This window comes from Sapajus apella, unplaced genomic scaffold (genome assembly GCF_009761245.1).
Source record: "Sapajus apella isolate SASKATOON/1434 unplaced genomic scaffold, GSC_monkey_1.0 scaffold17, whole genome shotgun sequence".
NCBI classification, from domain to species: domain Eukaryota; kingdom Metazoa; phylum Chordata; class Mammalia; order Primates; family Cebidae; genus Sapajus; species Sapajus apella.
This window is the reverse complement of record NW_022436957.1, coordinates 15,318,565-15,337,710: the sequence shown is the minus strand read 5'-3', so window position 1 is coordinate 15,337,710 and position 19,146 is coordinate 15,318,565. Positions and strand designations below refer to the sequence as shown.

The following is a 19,146-nucleotide window of genomic DNA, read 5'->3' as shown; positions in this document are numbered from 1 at the left end:
CAGTTAACCAGTATATAAGCTAGTGGCAAATTTGTCTTGGCTACAGATTTCAAGTGCCTAGGCTAGAGATAGACACACCAGGTCTCATGTGGCCCTCTCTGTGCCTACAGGTGATATGTCAGGGAGTCACTTTCAGCTGTGTAGAGTACTTCGGCCAGGTTACAGGGGGCCATGCTGGCAGGTTTGAAGAGACTGAGGCCCAATACTGAAGTCTGGTCAAGGCCTCCTTCCTCAGACATACCCCGGCGACTTGGCATCCCTCCTCTTGGTCCCCCTCCAGGTGTGTGAGCTGTTGCCAGGAGGTTTCATCCAAGGCAGGCAGGACTAGGAGTGGCCGCTTGGCACTTGAGGATGGCACTGGATCACATGATGAATGCACATGAGTGTAATTAAGCAGCTTTCCTGGTCACATTATCCCTCAGGGATTCGGACCAGGCCATATAATCACGATGACAATAACAACAGCCAGTTCTTGTGTCACTCTTTATACTTAGCAAAGATTTTCACGTATATCAAGAAACCGAGATCCAGGGAGCTTTTTGTCACTAAAACAGCTTGAGTATTACATAGCCTGTGCTTGTTCTGTTCCACCTCTCTCTGAGTTCCACTTGAACATGTCAGGCAAAATAAGGAATGGCTCCCTTGTGACAAAGTGAGTTCCCTGTTATAAGCAGTATGCTAGGAGACAGTAGAAAACCTGAGATGGAGCAGAACGTAGAGGCTGGACTACAGAACACCTAATGTTCTATTTATTCATTCCGTAAAAGGAGAAACATTATTTGCATTTTACAGGGAAAAATATATGTTACCCTAGCATCTGCCTGGTATTGAGGCATAGAGAAACCATTTTAGCCATTTTAAGGACTTGAATTTGGAAGAGTGAACATTATATGTCAGAAATATGATTTCTTTCCATATTCTTGCTAAGGGTTTAGGTCTACTTTCCCCTGAGTTCATGCCAATAGACCTTATGTCTAAACAGCAGCTTTCTAGAAGCTTCATTCATATATACTGCTCCTTTCCTCATTTCTACCTCCCACCTCATTCAGAGTTCATCCCCTCACCTGCCTACACTGCCCTTTCTCATTCGAATTTGACTCTGAAACTCCATGAAGGTAACTGTTATGCCCGGGGTTATGCCTGGGGTCCTGGTGTAATTTACTCATAGCACCCCAGATTTGGAAACAAATTATAGTATTTGGGCCACACTATATCTCTCCCCGGTGGTCAGCTACTGCCTCACCATCCTGCCATCACTCAACTCCTACCATCTTCCTTGGGGACATCCACTTCCGCCCTGATGGCAGTCTGGCCTCACAAGTGCTTGACCACCTGCCCCTCCTTTCTGCCCCTGTCACTCATGGGTGCTGTCTTGCCTCATGCCTCATATCACTGTTCAGTAGATGTTGGAGGGCTGGGTTTTGTTCCAAGCTGTAATACCTGTATATTCTCTTCCATAAGCACAGATGTCCTCTCTCCCTATTCTCTTCCTTTATGCTCAGTGAGTCTGCCCTTGACCTTCCTCACGGCCTTGGTTTTTCCCTCGTTCTCTGCTTCCAGGTTACTCAGATTCTCTTGGTCCCACTTGTTTGTAAATCCAGCCTAGCACTTCTGCCAGTGTTTCTGTGCCATTCTGATTCACTATGTCTGCTTCTCCCACTAGACTCTAAGCTTGGGATCCCCACAAGAACATGATGGTTTTCTTTTCTTGCCTGGATTCCTGTCCTGTCCTGCACATTTTAGGAGTCTATCCCAGTCACTGGCATTTTTAAAAAATTTCCAGGTGATTCTAATGTGCAGCTAGGTTTGAGAGCCATTTTATGTTCTCAATAAATAAATTGAGGCCAGGCGTGGTGGCTCACGCCTGTAGTCCCAGCACTTTGGAAGAGTGAGGCAGGCAGATCACCTGAGGTCAGGAGTTCGAGACCAGTCTGGCCAACATAATGAAACCTCATCTCTACTGAAAATACAAAAAAAATTTAGCCAGGCATGGTGGCAGGCACCTGTAATCCCAGCTATTCAGGAGGCTAAGGCAGGAGAATCACTTGAATCTGGGAGGCACAGGTTGCAGTAAGCTGAGATCATGCCTTTGCACTCCAGCCTGGGCGACAGAGCCAGACTCCATCTCAAACAAACAAATAAATAAATAGAATTTGCTGCTGTTTTATACTTCTGAAAGCACAGCCCTCATACAAGTCTCTTCATCTCTGCCATCAAAGGCTAGTTCTTTTGCCTGGTTTGTTGAAGAGGACTTATTTTCACTTCTCGTTTTGCTGTCAAAATTACTCCTATTTCCCTTAAGTTAGCTTCTGTTGCTGGGAGAAAAAATGGCTTGTTTCTCTGTAAATCTCTATCCTACTCCAGGCATCCTGACCCTGTGCCCACTTTCTGTCCTCCAGCAGACTCCTTTTGGGGCCGGTGTGTGTGTGTGTGTGTGTGTGTGTGTGTGTGTGTGTGTGTGCGCGCGCGCGCTTCTGCTAGTAGCACTAAATCACACTGGCAGTTTTCCCTTTTGACTGTGCTTATCTCATCCATATGCCTTGTGTTTATTCTTGCACCAACCAGAACAATTAGACATATTGTGTTCTCCCTTTATGCTTTCCCTCTCTTGTTTGAATTATGCAATGAGTAGCACTGTTAGTGTTTTCCTTAAGAAGCAGAGTATGGATGGGCCATCCAAACCAGTCATCACCAAGGGCATGTGAAACATGTGAGAAAAACAATGCAGAAAATGTTAATAAGCAAACCCAAATACTTGGGTTATTATTTGCGTAAAACTAAGATGAAGCATGGATTTGCATTGTTTAGAACATTTGAGGCCAGGCATGGTGGCTCATACCTATAATCCCAGCACTTTGGGAGGCGGAGGCAGAGGCAGGTGGATCCCTTGAGCACAGGAGTTCAAGACCAGCCTGGGCAACATGGTGAAATCCCATCCCTGCTAAAAATATGAAAAATTAGCCAGGCGTGATAGCACATGCCTATAGTCCCAGCTACTCATGAGGCTTAGGTGGGAGGATCGCTTGAGCCCAAGCAGTCGAGGCTGCAGTGAGACAAGATCACACCAGTGCACTCCAGCCTGGACAATGAGAGTGTGACTCTGTCTCCCCCAAAAAAGTTTTTTTTTTTTTTGAATGCTTTTTGTGAGCATAGTTCTGTATCAGATGATCTGAAATGAATGTGGAAGGAAGTCCAGTCCTCACCTAAGCAAACCATTCACACATGAAAAAATTTCAGATTATTGCAGAAATGGTTAATGGTTTTCTCCTCTTTTGGTACTAGAGCACTTAGTTGATACCTGTTACCCAAAGGACCTTGCATAATATTGTATGTCTGTCTTTCACATACATCTTTAAGCTCCCTGGAGTTAGTGACCATGTTCTCTGCATCTGCATGTTTAAGGTTTGGTGCCTACAAAGCTTAAATATATTTTGCATTTAATAGATGTTTGTTGAATTGAATATCATTAAGTACAAATTAATACTATCCTGAGCATTAGAGAAAAGATAAAGCATTCATCACAGTTTCCTAAAGGTGAGTTTCAAGTTGAGTTTTGAAGGAACCTAATTCTAAGAATTAGGATCAAAAAAATTCTACTCTCAGCTTTCTTCAGAAGTTTTTCTGGTATCATTGATGATACTTGTAACATCCTAGGATCAGAAGAATCTCAGGGGCCACCAAATCCTGCTACCACTCCTGTTCATAAATCCTTTCTTTGAAGACTGATGCTTCAGGGGATGATTTGACATGGGTAGGACCAGACTATCTACCTGGACTTCTCATTGTCATTTTTCCAGAAAGATAAGCATCCTCTCATGTTGAAAGACTTTTGAACCCTTGTTTTGTTCTGGGTAAATCTGAATTTGATACTCCAAGTGTCTTTGTTTTTTGGTGTTGGTTGGGGCTAGAATTTATAGTCTGTAACTAAGGACCGATTTCCAAACTCTGCAGTTTTCTAAGGGTCAGCTTATCTTTGTAACAGATACCATTGGGGCAGTGGAAGGTGGTGATGAGTTACTTCCCACCTGAGGTGGGCATTATGCTAACTTATAGAGAATCCACATGAGTTCAGGCAGATAGAGGCCATCCTGTTCTACAATAATTCAAGTGTTGGATTGCAGGAGATCGCAGAACTGTCAGGGTTAGGAAGAGTCTTCATTGATTCTACAAATTCTTGTTATATGAGGCATTGTGTACAGGGCTGGGGGTATAATGGTGAAAAGTCAGATGTGTTTCTCACCTGGATGGAACATATGATCTAACAAGTACAAATGAGCCATACAAGCCATGGCGCTCCCAGGGCCCTACAGCAAGGCCTTGGGCCAGCTGCGCATTCAGTACTTGAGCCCTTTTCTAATCCCACTGGTGTCGTGGAGACCATGGGCCCTGAACACGATCTCCTCTCTTTCTCTTTCACCTTCTTGCTTTCCTTCTGTTACCAGTTTGTTTTTTGGAAAGCCTTTGCTCATTTTGGGCTTCAGCTGGAAGTTGTTGATCACAAGACTTGGGAGTCTGCTGTAGGACAAAAAGCAGGCGCAGGGTCAGGATGCCTGAAGTGGGATGGAAATTTACTGATTATAGGGTTTTTATTCAAGGAATTTTGTATTTGACAGTGTTATGTGTATTATACATACACTGGGCAGAAAACAATGCTCAAGCGAGGAGGTTTACAGTAGGCTGGGTGAGTCCTGGATCAGGTGATAGAAGTGGAATTGGACCCAGAGGACAAATGTGAAACATACAATAAAAATCCAGCAAATGGTGCTTCCAACCAGTTGAAAATGGGAAAAACTAGAAGTAGTTTTATGGCATGAAGTTGTGTGCCCAGGAGAACCACAAGGCCATTAGGTTCATTAAAAAGGCCAGGCTCTTGCCAGTTTTGCTCATTGTCCTCTCTAGCACCTGGCTCAGTGTCCAGCACAAGTAGATGCTTGATAAATGTTTGATGAATGAATGAACAAAATAGAGGTTATCCAAAGGGAAGCAAGTTCGCTCTAGAAGAATGAAGAGCCTTCTTTCATTTAGGAAGCCAACATTAGTTCTGTAAGGTGGAGGAAGGGCTTTTCATGATAAGAACTGTGTGCCATCAATATCCAAAGGAAAAGTTGAAGGAGAGCAGTGCATTAATGAGCTTATGTAAAGTATGATTTTTCTTCCGGTTGGCTGACTGTTGCAAAGGCCTTTTTTAATTTTGACAAGCTTTGTGACAGGCTAATCACAGAGGACATTTGTGCATGTGATATTTTCTAAGCCACGTTTGCAGTTAATAAAATGTTTTTATTTCAGTAAAATTAAAATGAAGAAAACACATATTCTCTCATCTTTAAAGTAAAAAAGAAAGGCTGGCCGCAGTGGTTTGTGCCTGTTATCTCAGCACTTTGGGAGGCCGAGGCAGGCGGATCACCTGAGGGTCAGGAGTTCAAGACCAGCCTGGCCAACATGGTGAAACCCCATCTCTACCAAAAAATACAAAAATTAGCCAAGTGCAGTAACACACACCTGTAATCCCAGATGCTGGGAGGCTGAGATGGAAGAATCACCTGAACCCAGGAGGCAGAGGTTGCAGTGAACCGAGATTGCATCACTGCACTCCAGCGTGGGCAACAGAGTGAGACCCTGTCTTAAAAAAAAAAAAAAAGAAAAGAAAGGGAGAAAGGAAGGAGAAAGAAGGAAGACCTTATTGATTCTGGGCATCTGAAGGCAACACTGGGTTTTGCATTCCAGCTGGCAACGCTAAGCAGACTTAAGCTTTTGTTTTCCCCTCTGGCTTTGGAGTTTGTGCTGACTTGGTAACCATTGTCTGATTAACACAGAACTCCAGTAAAGGGCCTCCATTATCTTGAAAGGGGGTGTTAGAAGCCTCTGGAGGCTGCTTGCCCTATCTCTTACTCTCTGTTCTCCTGTTTTCTAGGACTGCATTGACGTAGGCTGGTGGGAAGGAGAGCTGAACGGCAGACGAGGCGTGTTCCCCGATAACTTCGTAAAGTTACTTCCACCGGACTTTGAAAAGGAGGGGAATGTAAGTCTCCCTGGCTTTGATTTCAGTGCCCCCCATGCTGGCAGAATTGTGGCTCCCATGATGGGACTTGGGATGGGGGAAGTTTGGTATAATGTTGAAGAGCACTGGCATTTGAACATTCAGCAGACCCACATTCTGAGCCCTCAGTTGCCGTATACTCTGTAACAAGTTTCATCGTAGGACGCATCTGTTAGCTGGCAATGGTGATCTCTACCCTGGGGTTGTTGCATACATAAACAAGATAGTACATGTAAAACACTCAGTGCAGCACTGGCACATTTCAGCACCTAAATAAACTGTAAGAACCTTGGGTGCTCTTTTTGGTAAGTGGACTGCCTGCATCCCACATAGCATGATCCTTGGGGGTGGTAAAGTAGCCAGTATTGTGGAAATGCCTGAAAAGCACATTGTAAGGCTGAGGATGCAGGGTAAGGCCTGCTAATTTTTTTTTTTCTTTTATTTGGGTCATTTATTTTCCTTCTAGTCCTGGGTTCAGTACATAGATGTCTTCTCTTCACCCTTTGGGTTGACAGTTTTCTCCAGGTTGCTGCTTATGATAAAGCTCAGCATAGAAGGCACTCAGGTCCAGCACCATGGCCCTGAGCTCCCCATAGGCTGCCTCATCTCGCTCTTGCACCAAGGCCCGGCAATCCATCACATGAGTCTCCTTGGAGGCCTTGGCCACAGCATCCCCACGTTCTGAGAAGTACTTGGAAATGGTTGTCTGGAAAGCTTCCACTTTGGTCTTGACGGCATTTACCCTCTCCAGTACCATCTCCTGGATTGCTACCCCAAAATCATTTCCATCTTCAATCTTGGAGATCAGGTGCTGGATCCATGTGATTACCAGAATGCATTTCTCTTTGAGAGTCCAGACTTCTGGCTTAACCAGGGCGAGCAGGGACAGGACCTTCTCATTCCCAGGGAGCAATCCACACTTAGGGACTTCCTTCTTCTCCTGCTTATCTGTTTCCATCTCATCATCCTTGGGTGGAGGATCTGGGATGGGGATGTCCAGTGTGGCTCGGAGGGAAGTCAGGTCAGCCACATTGAGGGAGTCCTCTTGCAAGAGCTGATTCAGGTATATGATTTTCTGTGGCAAGAATCTGTAGAGGATTCCTCAGCCTCCTGGAAAAGATTCTGCCTGAAGACCTCCACATGTTTGTGGGCCTCCCCGCTCAGGCGCACCCCACATGGCTTGGTCATGCTGCTTCAAGTTGCTAGATTTCTTTTTTTTTAAAAAAAACATAGTCTCACTCTGTCACCCAGGCTGGAGTGTAATGGTGTGATCTCGGCTCACTGCAACCTTCGCCTCCCAGGTTCAAGCTATTCTCCTGCCTCAGCCTCCTGGGTAGCTGGGATTACAGGCATGTGCCACCATGCCCAGCTAATTTTCGTATTTTTAGTAGAGACGGGGTTTTACCATGTTGGTTAGGCTGTTCTCGAATTCCTGACCTTGTGATCCACCCACCTCAGCCTCCCAAAGTGCTGGGATTACAGATGTGAGCCACTGTGCCGGGCTGAGGCCTGCTGATCTTTCTATACTACACCTACACGTATCCATATATGAGTATATACGCATCTCTCATCCATGGTTTCTCTTTAGTTGTGGGAGCCCATTTGACCATACCATTGTTTAAATCAGCCACTCCATTTGTTTGCCTCACTCCAGGTGTATTGTTTCCCTGCTGATGATGTAATAAGAAATGTTAGGAAGTTAGAAGCACTTTCCAGTATAAGAGGGTAGCAATCCCATCTTCAGGGTTCTTTGCCCAAGTTTTCACGTGACCTCTGCCCACCCTTCCCAGCCTCGGTCTACTTTATGCCCATGAGGACTCTGTTACTGGACCGTGCTGAGCCTGATCTTGCCGTGGCACCATTCCAGTATGGCTGAGGTGTGGGAAGGATAGCTACAATGCTGGTGGATTGGTTGCCAAGGATACTAAAGTAGCATTTAATGGGATTTGTGCTGCTTTGACGAATGGATGTAATTGTTTAAGAAGCTAGATGGTGTTGGCACCTGCCAAGATTATGCCCCATAGACCATTAGGTTGATTTGAAGGCTAAGTTAGCCACACTTCATAAGCTTTTTGATTGCTTTCTTTTTTGTGTTGTTTAAGTGTAGAATGTTCTGTTCCACACCTGTTATTCTCTCTTGGAGTCTGAGTTTGGGTTTTAGAGAATCTGTATTCTGCTTCTTAATGTTTCCTAGATTCTTGATACTTAAAATGAGATCCATGGATCAGCAATAGCAGCATCACCTGAGAGCTTGTTAGAAATGCTCAGACCCCACCACAGACCTGGTGCATCGGAATCTGCGTTTTAACAGTGTTCACTGGTGATCTGTTTGCATATTACAGTATAGGAAGCACTGGTATAGAAGCAGGTATCTGTCTAAGTGATGACAACCCACCTTCTGGTTTCCTCCCCCATCCCTCATACTTTAGGAGGGAAATAAATTCGCACAACAGAGAAGAGCTCATCATTCAATAAGGAAATTTTCCGCCAAGCAAAATCACTTGAAATGTTTTTACTGATGACTATAGCAATAGTGGATTTTCATTTGACAAAATCAGTCACTGAGAATAACAGATACTAAACACTTAGTAATGACTGCATAGGAAGTGTTTTGAAATAGTAGGACACAGGAATGAGGTTTGGCAAACATTACATAGAGTACGGTGGTTGTGACCTTAGGCTGTGGCATCAGATAGATCTGGGTTTGAATCCTAGCTCTGTCACTTACTCGTTCTGTAGCCAAAGCCAAGTCACTGAATGTTTCTAAGCCTCTGCATGCATTCTCATCCATAAAATTATATGAATAAGTGTACCTACCTTGTTGAAGTGTTGAGAGAAAATTTACTGGGATGATGCACATAAATTATTAAGCATAGTGCCTGATAGTTAGTAAATGCCTCACACAGATTAATTATTCTAGTCTTTATAATTACTATTTACCATGAAGGTAGGAAGGCTCTAGCTGAAACTGTGAAGCAATGATAGAAGGCTGACTCTGGTTCTTTTTGCTCCAGTTGATCAAATCAATGCAGTTATCTTGGTGTCTTGGCACGCTTCCCTGGAAATCCAAATGCATCTAAAAACTTTGATAAATGGCCATTAAAAAGAAATTTAGCAACTTAGAAAATATATTGGTAGAGACACGTAAGCACAGAATGACATAATCTTTATGTTATTTCTCATGGTTTTTTCTGGATCTGCTGCCTGACATATATGTTTTATTCTCCTTCATTCACTCATTCAGTATTTATTGAATCCTTTCTCAGGGCTGGCCACTGTGCTGGTTGATTGAAAGTGAAGCATGCACATGAGCGCTGTCCTTGTGAGCTTAGAGTTAGGCAGTTAGGTCTGGCATTTAGGGCCTTGGAGACTTGCCAAACTCTTCTGAAAGGATACCTGATATAGGCCTCTCCAAGTGAGTGGAGGCAAGGGGGCTGTCCAGCCTACCTGTACTTCCCTTCTTCCCTATCTTTGTGAGGCTAGTAAAAGCTAGGCACATCCTGAAACACTCAGGTACCAAGACCTTCATGGTAACTCCTCTCCCTTCAACCAAGGAATCTTAGCAAGCATACCATCCTACTAGACATTTGCCACCTTATTGGTTATAATTGAGGCAGTATGTTTTTTAATTGACAGATAAAATTATTTGTATTTAATGTGTACAACATGATGCTTTGAAGTATATATGCATTGTGGAATGACTGAATCTAGCTAATTACCATATACATTACCTCACATCATTATCATTTTTGTGGTGATGGCCAGTAAGGTTTTGAAGGCTAGGGTAAAACCTAGATCTTTCTTTTAAAAAATAGGTAAAGCATGCCTTCTAATTCCCAGTCATGTTTTAGGGGGACAGTAAATTCAGTCAGGTGAGAGCTACTCCATAGTGTACTTTTCTAGAAGCTCTGTGTTACATAAGCTATTAAGGGAAGCACTTCCACCAGGAGAGTGAAGTTGTCAGCGATGAGTGGACCGGGCATGGCATGCTCTTTGGGACATGCACACTCCCCATGGGCATCTCTCCAATCCCAGACAAGCAGCCACCATCTCTTTGATAGGTCTTTTAACCTTGTCCCTACGAAGCAGAAAACCCAATTTAAGGGAAACAGTAGTCATACCTGTCAAAGTAATATCTATAGCTAAAAAGTGATTGTATAATGTAACATTTAACTTCTAGAAAATTCAAAATATAGCATCCTTTTCCATCCCCTCTGGCCTATAAAAACCAGCCAAACATGTTCACATTGGTTGTTATACCAGCTTTTATTACTGCACCCAGAGTATTGGTGAGTTGGTGACAATGTGACGAGATGGGGCTGTCATTTGCTGAGTTGAGAATGTAAAGATGATTAGAATCATTAACATGGAGGCACTATGTGAATGACAGAATTTGAAACATTCTGCCACTGGTTTCAGCAGATGTCATCTTGTCTTGCCAGTGACTGGGGTTACAATCATTCACCCAGAAAAGAGGACGATCTCTGATGATTAGGGTAGACAGAAGCAAACGACATTTATTCAACAGCAGGCCTCTTGACTCTGTAGGTATCACCAGAGCGTTCTGATGAGGCTGACATATTTTCTTCTGGGGTATGAATTCAGGTGGTTACTATAAGGCCTTTTAGAATTCCTGGCCATCTTTCTTTCGGAGAATGCTTAGTGGATTCTTCCTCACCAGGGTGACAAATGCTTTGGGGTTTTTCCTCAAGATATTCCAGAAGAGCATCTGTTGCTCCCTTGGTGCATGTTTTAGAGCAATTATGTAAGCTATTTATAAGAGAACCTAGATTCAATGGCTGTTTATTTTAGGCCTTGACAGTAAAATTGAATACCAGAACAGAAAGATTAAATACTCTGAGAGCTCTAATGAAGCAATGTGTGTGCTGTATCATTGTTACAGAAGGCTAATGGGGAACTTAGACTCTCAAAAACTGCAGAAACAACTGCTCATTGTCATTAACAAAAGAACAAAATTAGAATAGGTATTTTAAAAGATAGTGTTAAGAAAGTGGCCAGGTGTGGTGGTTCATGCCTGTAATCCCAGTGCTTTGGGAGGCCAGGTGGGAGGACTGCTTGAGCCCAGGAGTTTGAGACCAACGTGGGCTACATAGCAAGACCCCATCTCTACAAAAATAAGAAAAATTAGCTGGGTATGGTGGTACATCCCTGGGGTCCCAGCTATTCAGGAGGCTGAGGTGGGAAAATCACTTGGGCCAGGAGTTCGAGGCTGCAGTGAGCTGTGATCATGCCAGTGCGCTCCAGGCTGGGCAACAGAGCAGGACTGTGTCTCAAAAAAAAAAAAAAGAATAAATCTCAGGCTGCAGTTCTTCTAAGAAAAACTGTTCATATCACCAGAAGATATTACTAATCTACCACACATTTATTTGGAGGTCTCTTTTGAGTTAGTGCAAGTCAAGAATGAAGGCGTTGCTAAGATTCCCATAGGTGTTTCCCTAGTGAATGCTCCTCAGTGGAGGCTCAGCCTCAGGGACTCAGAAACCTGCCCTCAAAGATGTCCCTGTGACTATGATGCAGGCTCCCCTTTGCCTAGTCACAGAGACTTAATCAGGTAGCAGGCAGCCAGTTTACTCATCGCAACAGGAACTCAGATGTCAGCCAGTCTGAAACGCAGGGGTCTTCCTGCCCCAGTCATTTTGTCCCCTATGGGCCTGATCCCTTAGAAGCCAGGTTCCACCAGAAGCCACATTTATCCAGTGCTTGCCGGGAGGGCAAGGAATCAAAACAAGAGGAGTTTGTTGTTCTTACCAAGGTTCTGGCAGGTATCACTTGAGACCACCTCAGACACCAAAGGCAAAGGTCTGCCAAGGGAGCCATGTGTTGAAGTCAGCTAAGCCTCGATGACACTTGCAAGAGCACTGCACCATTACCTTTGGTCTCCATTTGTCTGTTTTCATGACTGACTGGACCTTTCCTGTTCACATTAATCTCCAGACACATTGTGATGCAAGCAGTTAGATTTCCCACTTTCTCCATTTTAATTATGTGCCAACCTAGCCTTTATGATTTTTTTTAGCACAAGTTTTACAGGTTCCAAACTTTTGCAGGAAAGGAAGTCTCTTGCTCGATTCCCACAGTAGCTGAATTTTGCTGGTTTAACTCTATCTTCTCTATACCAAGTTCTTTGGAGGCCCCTTACCTTACTTGGCCTCCATCTTCTGACAGCCCTGTCCTTAAAATCTGTTCTTAGTCGACATTTTCTTTATTCTTCATCATGTCCTTTAGCCTTTAGCCCTGGTCCTGATTTCTATTTAGAATTATCTTAAAAGACACTTTATCTGAAAACATGGCATCTGTAATAAGAACTGTTATTTTTCTAGTTTCTGAAGATGTCCAATAAATTATTTCCCTATTTGTTAGCCTTCCAAAAGAAAGAAATATGTGCTTCTAATAAGCAGCCTTATGAAAAATATTTACCTAACTAACCGTTATCTGTCTTGAACATTTAGTTTCATGGGTAGTTTCACATGCAAAGAAATGGAGTTTGTCAAGGGGTTAATGTCATCCGAGTATGACCTATTGACTCAGCCCCAGTGGACTTTCTCAAAGCCACCTGGATGGTATTCCCTCTCCCTTCTTCAGTCGTACTTACAGCCTGTAGTCTTTGAAGGCAGAGCCCATGTCCCAAGCTTCTCCTTCATGGGGCCTTACAGCATGCATGATACATGGTTGCTGGTGAAGAGTCCCTGGTCTTTTAGTTGGTTGGTGCCAGAGTGTACCTTCTCTTCCTCCTGGCCCTCCTCTCCTACTTGCTCCTCTCTCTTGTACAAAAGAGGAGGAAGAGTGGAGGGGAGGGGCGGGGGGAGCTGGCCTCCTGTCAGATTACCCTTCCCAGACCAAGGGAAGCCCAGATCCTTCCATTTGATCATGGGATCTGGGCATGGGATCTGGGCATGGAATCGAGGCATCACTTTCAGGGTGGGGCAGATGGAGCGAAGGGGTGAGCCAAGGGGGTGAACTGCAAGAGCATCTTAGGGAGAAGCCAAATGCCAAGGCCTGGCTGACCACCCAGTAGGCCATCAGTCTGAATGGGAGATGAAGGATGTAGGCCAGAGGCTGAGGGAGGAAACTAGAGAAAGCGTCTTCCAAGAGTGGGTTCCCCAGGTCCCTGGGTATCTCCAGGGTGGGTTACAGGGCAGGCAGTTGCTGGAGACTCTATAGAGTACAAAGGTGCAGTTATAGACACTGTCATCACCTAGAGCATGGCTTCAGCTGCACATTTCAAAGGTGTGGCTGGGCCTCCAGGGGCAGGGAGAAAAGGGCAGAGTGGAGGTCCCCATGTGTTTCTAGAGCTGCATGGGGGTGCCCTAATCAGGAGCTGTCCATTTGTGTCCCCTCTCCAGCCACACACACACACACACACACACACACACACACACACACCCCTCCAGAGAACTTAGCAGGATATGTGGAGGAGGTCTTCCAAAGTCCAGAATTGCTCAAAATCAAGCTGAGACTTACTTCCAGAACCTCACTATACTCCTCTAACAAAGCCCCTCTAAAGGGTACCCAGCCATCAGGGTACACTTCTGTTTTTTTTTTTTTTTTAAAAAAAAACAAATCACATCTCTGGGGCCAGAGCTCTGAAGGCAAACCAGCTCAAGAGGCAAAGGAACAAACCAAATTCCTGCCAGGGGAACAGATATAGCCCTTTTGCTTGGGAAGGGCCAGTCTTACCAAACAAGGGGCAGAGTCAGTTCTGAAATCCTTCACAGGAAACAAAGCTTGTCTTCCTGCTATTCTCATTCCAGAATGTTCATATCTATTTCCTTCCTGGTAGTGTAAAGGCAAAAATCAAATCTAGCTAATATATCCCTTGAAGGATGGTGTCTGCATGTCTTGGTCCAAGCCAACAACTCCACACACAGGCAGACATGGACACACATGCACTTAGGCCTATGCTCCCTCCATGTATGAAGACCGTGGAAGGCATTCAGCTCTCACAGAAATCAGAAAATGTGGGTTCATTGATTTTGTTATCATTATATTCATGTTGGCTCTTGTGAAATGTATTCCCATAGTCTGGACATTGAGAAACGTTGAGTTCTGGGCCCTCTGGCTACCAACTAGCTGTTGAAAAAACCTTTCTGAGCCTCAGTGATCTCAGCTGTATGGGGGACTCCTGTGATCACTTGCAGCTCTTAACATCCACTGTTTTTTTTTTTAGCACTTATCTGCAAGTTGAGCAGGCTGAAGCCACCTGAGGTTGGAGCTGGAGCATTTTACCTTCACCATGGAGGAAGGGGTAAAGAGAATAAATAGAACAAGTGCCTCTAAAAACTCAGGACTTAAATACTTGCCTGAGTTGAAAGGATGTTTTAGTATGTGCACCTATAGGAGCTGGTTAATATCTTGTTACTGATAAACTCCACACAGGAAACCTTGACCTACTACTTAGCCCAGAGGACCCCAGCCCCATTTTCTTTATCCAGTCACAATTGGATGTTTGGAGGGAAATCAACTAAGTGACCTCCTCATGTCTTTTTATTTGAGAATAGTGAACTCATGTGATGAATTGTCTACTGTCATATTTTGTTGGAGAATCACCCATTCTGCCTTCTCATTTCACACTGCCACCTTCCTGTTGCATTAAAAAAATTTTTTTTAATTTTATTTATTCTATTTTTCTTATGGAGACAGGGTTTCCCTCTGTTGCCCAGGCTGGAGTACAGTGCCACGATCTCAGCTCACTGCAGCCTCTGCCTCTCAGGCTCAGGTGACCCTCCTGCCTCAGCCTCCCAAGTAGCTGGGACCACAGGCATGTGCCACCATGCCCTACAAATTTTTTTGTATTTTTTGTAGAGATGGGGTTTCACCATGTTGCCCAGGCTGGCCTTGAACTCCTGAGCTCAGGCAGTCTGCCTGCCTGTCTCCCCAAGTGCTTGGCCTGTTGCATTTTTTAAAAAACATTGTAGGCCCATGTGCAATACTTTATGAATCATTTGGGGGAGGAGGGCAGTCCAGAGCTGCATAGAACCCTGGCCCTGATTTTTATTTAGAATTACCTTATAGATATCCTTTTTGAAAATGTGACATCCTTTCTCCTCTGAAAAAGCATGAAGGCTAAGTTTGATGGAACCAGAGAAAGTGAAGTCAGTAAAGAATTAAAAAATAGGAAAACTGCTAGTAAGCAAAGCAGACATCTGGCCAACATTGATCAAGAGTGGTAGATGCAAGACAGACAGCTCACAAACTGTTCCTTCCTTTCAAAACTGTGCACCCAACTGCCTCTGCAACTGCCGGGTTTCCGAACAAAACTTCACACTCTGTCTCTGTCCTTTGCCACGTTCACACACATACTTGCTGTGACCACACTTTTCATACACTGTCTGTTAGTGTAACATTTTCCCCTCTCCCTCCCCCGGTGCCTCTCTGCTCTGCTCTGTCACATTTCATATGTCTGCTACATGCCAAATGTGACACAACAGTAAGGGATTTTTTTTTCTTTGGCCAGTAAAAATACGATAACTTGTAGTTTTTAAATTTGGGGCCCTGTGGTTTGAGGCAAGGTCGCTGGGGTAATGGCCTTGGTGAAAGGAGGCTTATATGAAATTGGTTATAGAAATGTTCAGACTAGCAAGGAGTGAGAAAGATGTCCAGGGGTAGGCATCGTTGGGACTTGGCTGGGAAGAATAAGGCCACAGGTTGTTGGCAGTTTTGTGTATAAGAAATGACAGGCATACTTGATTCTTCTGTGCTTTCCTTTATTGTGTTTCAGATATTACATTTTTTACAAATTGAATTGTTGTGGTAACCCTGTGTGGAGCAGATCTACTGGCGCCATTTTCCAACAGCATGTGCTCATTTCATGTCTCTGTGTTATGTTTTGATAATTCTCACGACATTTCAAACTTTTTCATTATTATTATATCTGTTGTGGGTAATCTGTGATCAGTGATCTTTGACATTACTATTGTAATTGTTTTGAGGCACCATAAACTGTGCCCATAGAAGATGGCAAACTTAATTGATCAATGTTGTGTGTATTCTGACTACTCCACTGAGTGATGGAGTGATTCCCTACCTCTCTCCCTCTCCTCGGGCTTCCCTATTTCCTGTGACACAACAATGTTGAAATGAGGCAAACTAACAGCCCTATGATAGCCTCTAAGTGTTCAGGTGAAAGGATGAGTCACACATCTCTCACTTTAAATCAAAAGCTAGAAATGATCAAGCTTAGTGAAGAAGGCATGTTGAAAGCTGAGATAGGCCAAAAGCTAGGCCTCTTGCACTAAACAGACAAGCTGTGAATGCAAAGGAAGAATTTGTGAAGGAAATTAAAAGTGCTACTCCAGTAAACACATGAATGATAAGAAGGTAAAACAGCCTTATTGCCAGGCATGGTGGCTCATGCCTGTAATCCCAGCATTTTGGGAGGCCAAGATGGGAGGATCACTTGAGCCCAGGAGTTCAAGACCAGTCTGGGCAACATAGTGAGACTTTATCTCTAAAAATAAATAAATAAAAATAGCCTTATTGATAATATGGAGAAAGTTTGAGTGGTCTGAATAGAAGATCAAACCAGCCACAACACTTCCTTAAGCCAAGGTCTAATCCAGAGCAAGGCCCTAACTCTATTCAAGTCTATGAAGGTTGGGAGAGGTGAGGAAGCTGCAGAAGAAAAGTTGGAAGCCAGCAGAGGTTGGTTATTGGGGTTTAAGGAAAGACACCATCTCCATAACATAGAAGTGCAAGGTGAAGCAGTAAGTGCTGATGAAGACACTGCAGCAGGTTACTCAGAAGATTGAGCTTAGTTGAGGGTAGCTACGCTAGACAGCAGATTTTCAGTTGATGAAATAGCCTTCTATTGGAAGAAGATATCATCTAGGGAAGTTGGTACCTGGCCTCAAAGCTTCAAAGGACAGGCTGACTCTCTTGGTAGGGGCTAATGCAGCTGGTGACTGTAAGTTAAAGCCCGTGCCCATTTACCATTCTGAAAATCCTGGGACACTTGAGTTATGCTGCCAGACACGGTAGCACAGGCCTATAATCCCAGGATGGGGAGGCTGAGACAGGAGGATCACTTGAGCCTAGGAATTTCAGACCAGCCTGGACAGCATAGCGAAACTCTATCTCTACAAATAATTAACAAAATTAGTCAGTTGTGGTGGTGTGTACCTGTGGCCTCAGCTACTTGGGAGGCTGAAGTGAGAGGATCTCTTGAGCCTGGGAGGTCAAGGCTATAGTGAGCTGTGATCATACCACTGCAACACTGCTGTCCAGCCTGGGTGACATACTGAGACCCTGTATCAAAACAGAAACAAACAAAAAGAAAGAATTATGCTAAATCTACTCTGACTCTGTTCTATAGATGGAAAAACAAAGCCTAGATGATAGCACATTTGTTTACAGCATGGTTTACTAAATATTTTAAGCCCACTCTTGAGACCTATCACTTGGAAAACAAGATTCCTTTCGAAATATTACTGCTCATTGACAGTGTACCTGGTCACCCAAGAGCTCTGATGGGGATGTATAAGGAGATCAGTGCCATTTTCATGCCTGCTAATACGACATCCATTCTGCAGCCCATGGATCAGAGTCATTCCAAATATTATTTAAGAAATACATTTTGTGAGGCTATAGCTACCGTTGATACTGATTCCTCTAATGGAGCTAGGGAAAGTCAATTCTGGAGAGAGCTTACCATTCTAGATGCGAGTAAAGAACATTTGTGATTCATGGGAGGAGGTCAAAATATCAACATTAACAGGGGTTTGGAAGAAGTTGATTCCAACCTTCATGGATGACTTTGAGGTGTTCAAGACTTCAGTGAAGGAAGTAACTGCAGATGTAGCGGAAATAGCAAGAGAACTAGAATTGGAAGTGGAGCCTGAAGATGTGACTGAACTGCTGCAATCTCATGATCAACCTTGAATGGATAAAGAGTTACTTCTTATGGATGAGAAAAGAAAGTGGTTTCTTGAGATGGAATATACTCCTGGTGAAGATGCTGTGAACATTGTTGAAATGACAACAAAGGATTTAGAATATTACATATGCTTAGTTGATAAAGCAGTGGCAGGATTTAAGAGGATTGACTCCAGTATTGAAAGATGTTCTACTCTGACTAAAATGCTATCAAACAGCATTGCATGATACAGAAAAATTTTTCATGAAAGGAAATCAATTGATGTGGCAAACTTCATTGTTGTCTTATTTTAAGAAATTACTACAGTTACCCCAACCTTCAGCCACCCCCACCCCTATCAGTCGCTGCTGTCAACATTGAGGCAAGACCCTCCCCAAGTACAAAGTTTACAACTTGCTGAAGGCTCAGATGATCATTAGTTTTTTCTAGCAGTGAAGTATTTTTAAAGTATCAACATTGCTTTTTTAGACGTACTGCTATTACACACTGCATAGACTTCAGCGGAGCATAAACATAACTTTTATATGCACTGGGAAACAAAAAAATTCCTGTGATTCACTTTATTGCAGTAGTCTAAAACCAAGTTTGCAATATCTCTGAGATATGCCTGAACTCTGATTCCAACGTAAAGGAAGGTTAACTAGCAGAACCTCACCGATCCTTTTAATAGGTAAACACACATCTGTCCCCAGTCTTATTAACACAATGACAGAGAAGGGAGGAAGAAAAAGAGTGGAGAGCTAGAAGGGGCTGGCAAAAGGGGAAAGAATAATGTGAGACCATAAGGCAGAAACACATCTATCCCACGGAGCACCTGTATGTAAGGGCTGGTGGTCCTTAGAGCAGCTTGCTTTCTTTATTTTAATAAAGTATATTTCTCTGCACTCGTAGAGACAATACAGAAAAAAAAAAACATTAAGAATGACACACACACATGCACATCTATGCACCCAGAATCTGAGATCACTGCTTTAAATTTCTTTCCTCTCTTTCTGTGTATGTTGCATCCTAGTTGAGCTCATACTGTAGCTGCAATTTGATACCCTTTTTTTCAGCTTTAACACAATACAGTCCCCCTGTGTTTTTTTAAACTCCTTGTGTGTGGTTTCATGGCTGTGTGATGGTTTGTCGTGTGGATATTTTCTGGCAAGATGGACTCTTCATGGTGGCTAAGAGTACGCCTGTGGATCAGACAGCCCTGGTTTTGATGCCTAGC

The 19,146-nt window shown here is 43.7% G+C and overlaps 1 protein-coding gene and 1 pseudogene across 14 annotated transcripts in view; one reads left to right on the top strand and one right to left on the bottom strand.

The window, feature by feature from the left end:
* SH3KBP1 (SH3 domain containing kinase binding protein 1) overlaps positions 1-19,146 on the top strand; it is a 374,021-nt gene that overhangs the window by 279,106 nt on the left and 75,769 nt on the right. For all 13 annotated transcript variants that reach the window (XM_032286049.1, XM_032286045.1, XM_032286048.1 and 10 more), the window contains one exon: positions 5,912-6,019. In XM_032286049.1, the coding sequence (XP_032141940.1) occupies positions 5,912-6,019 (108 nt within the window). The remainder of the gene's footprint in view (positions 1-5,911; positions 6,020-19,146) is intronic.
* LOC116556731 lies at positions 6,462-7,240 on the bottom strand (annotated as a pseudogene). The gene has a single exon (XR_004271134.1). The product of XR_004271134.1 is annotated as a proteasome activator complex subunit 2 pseudogene (transcript).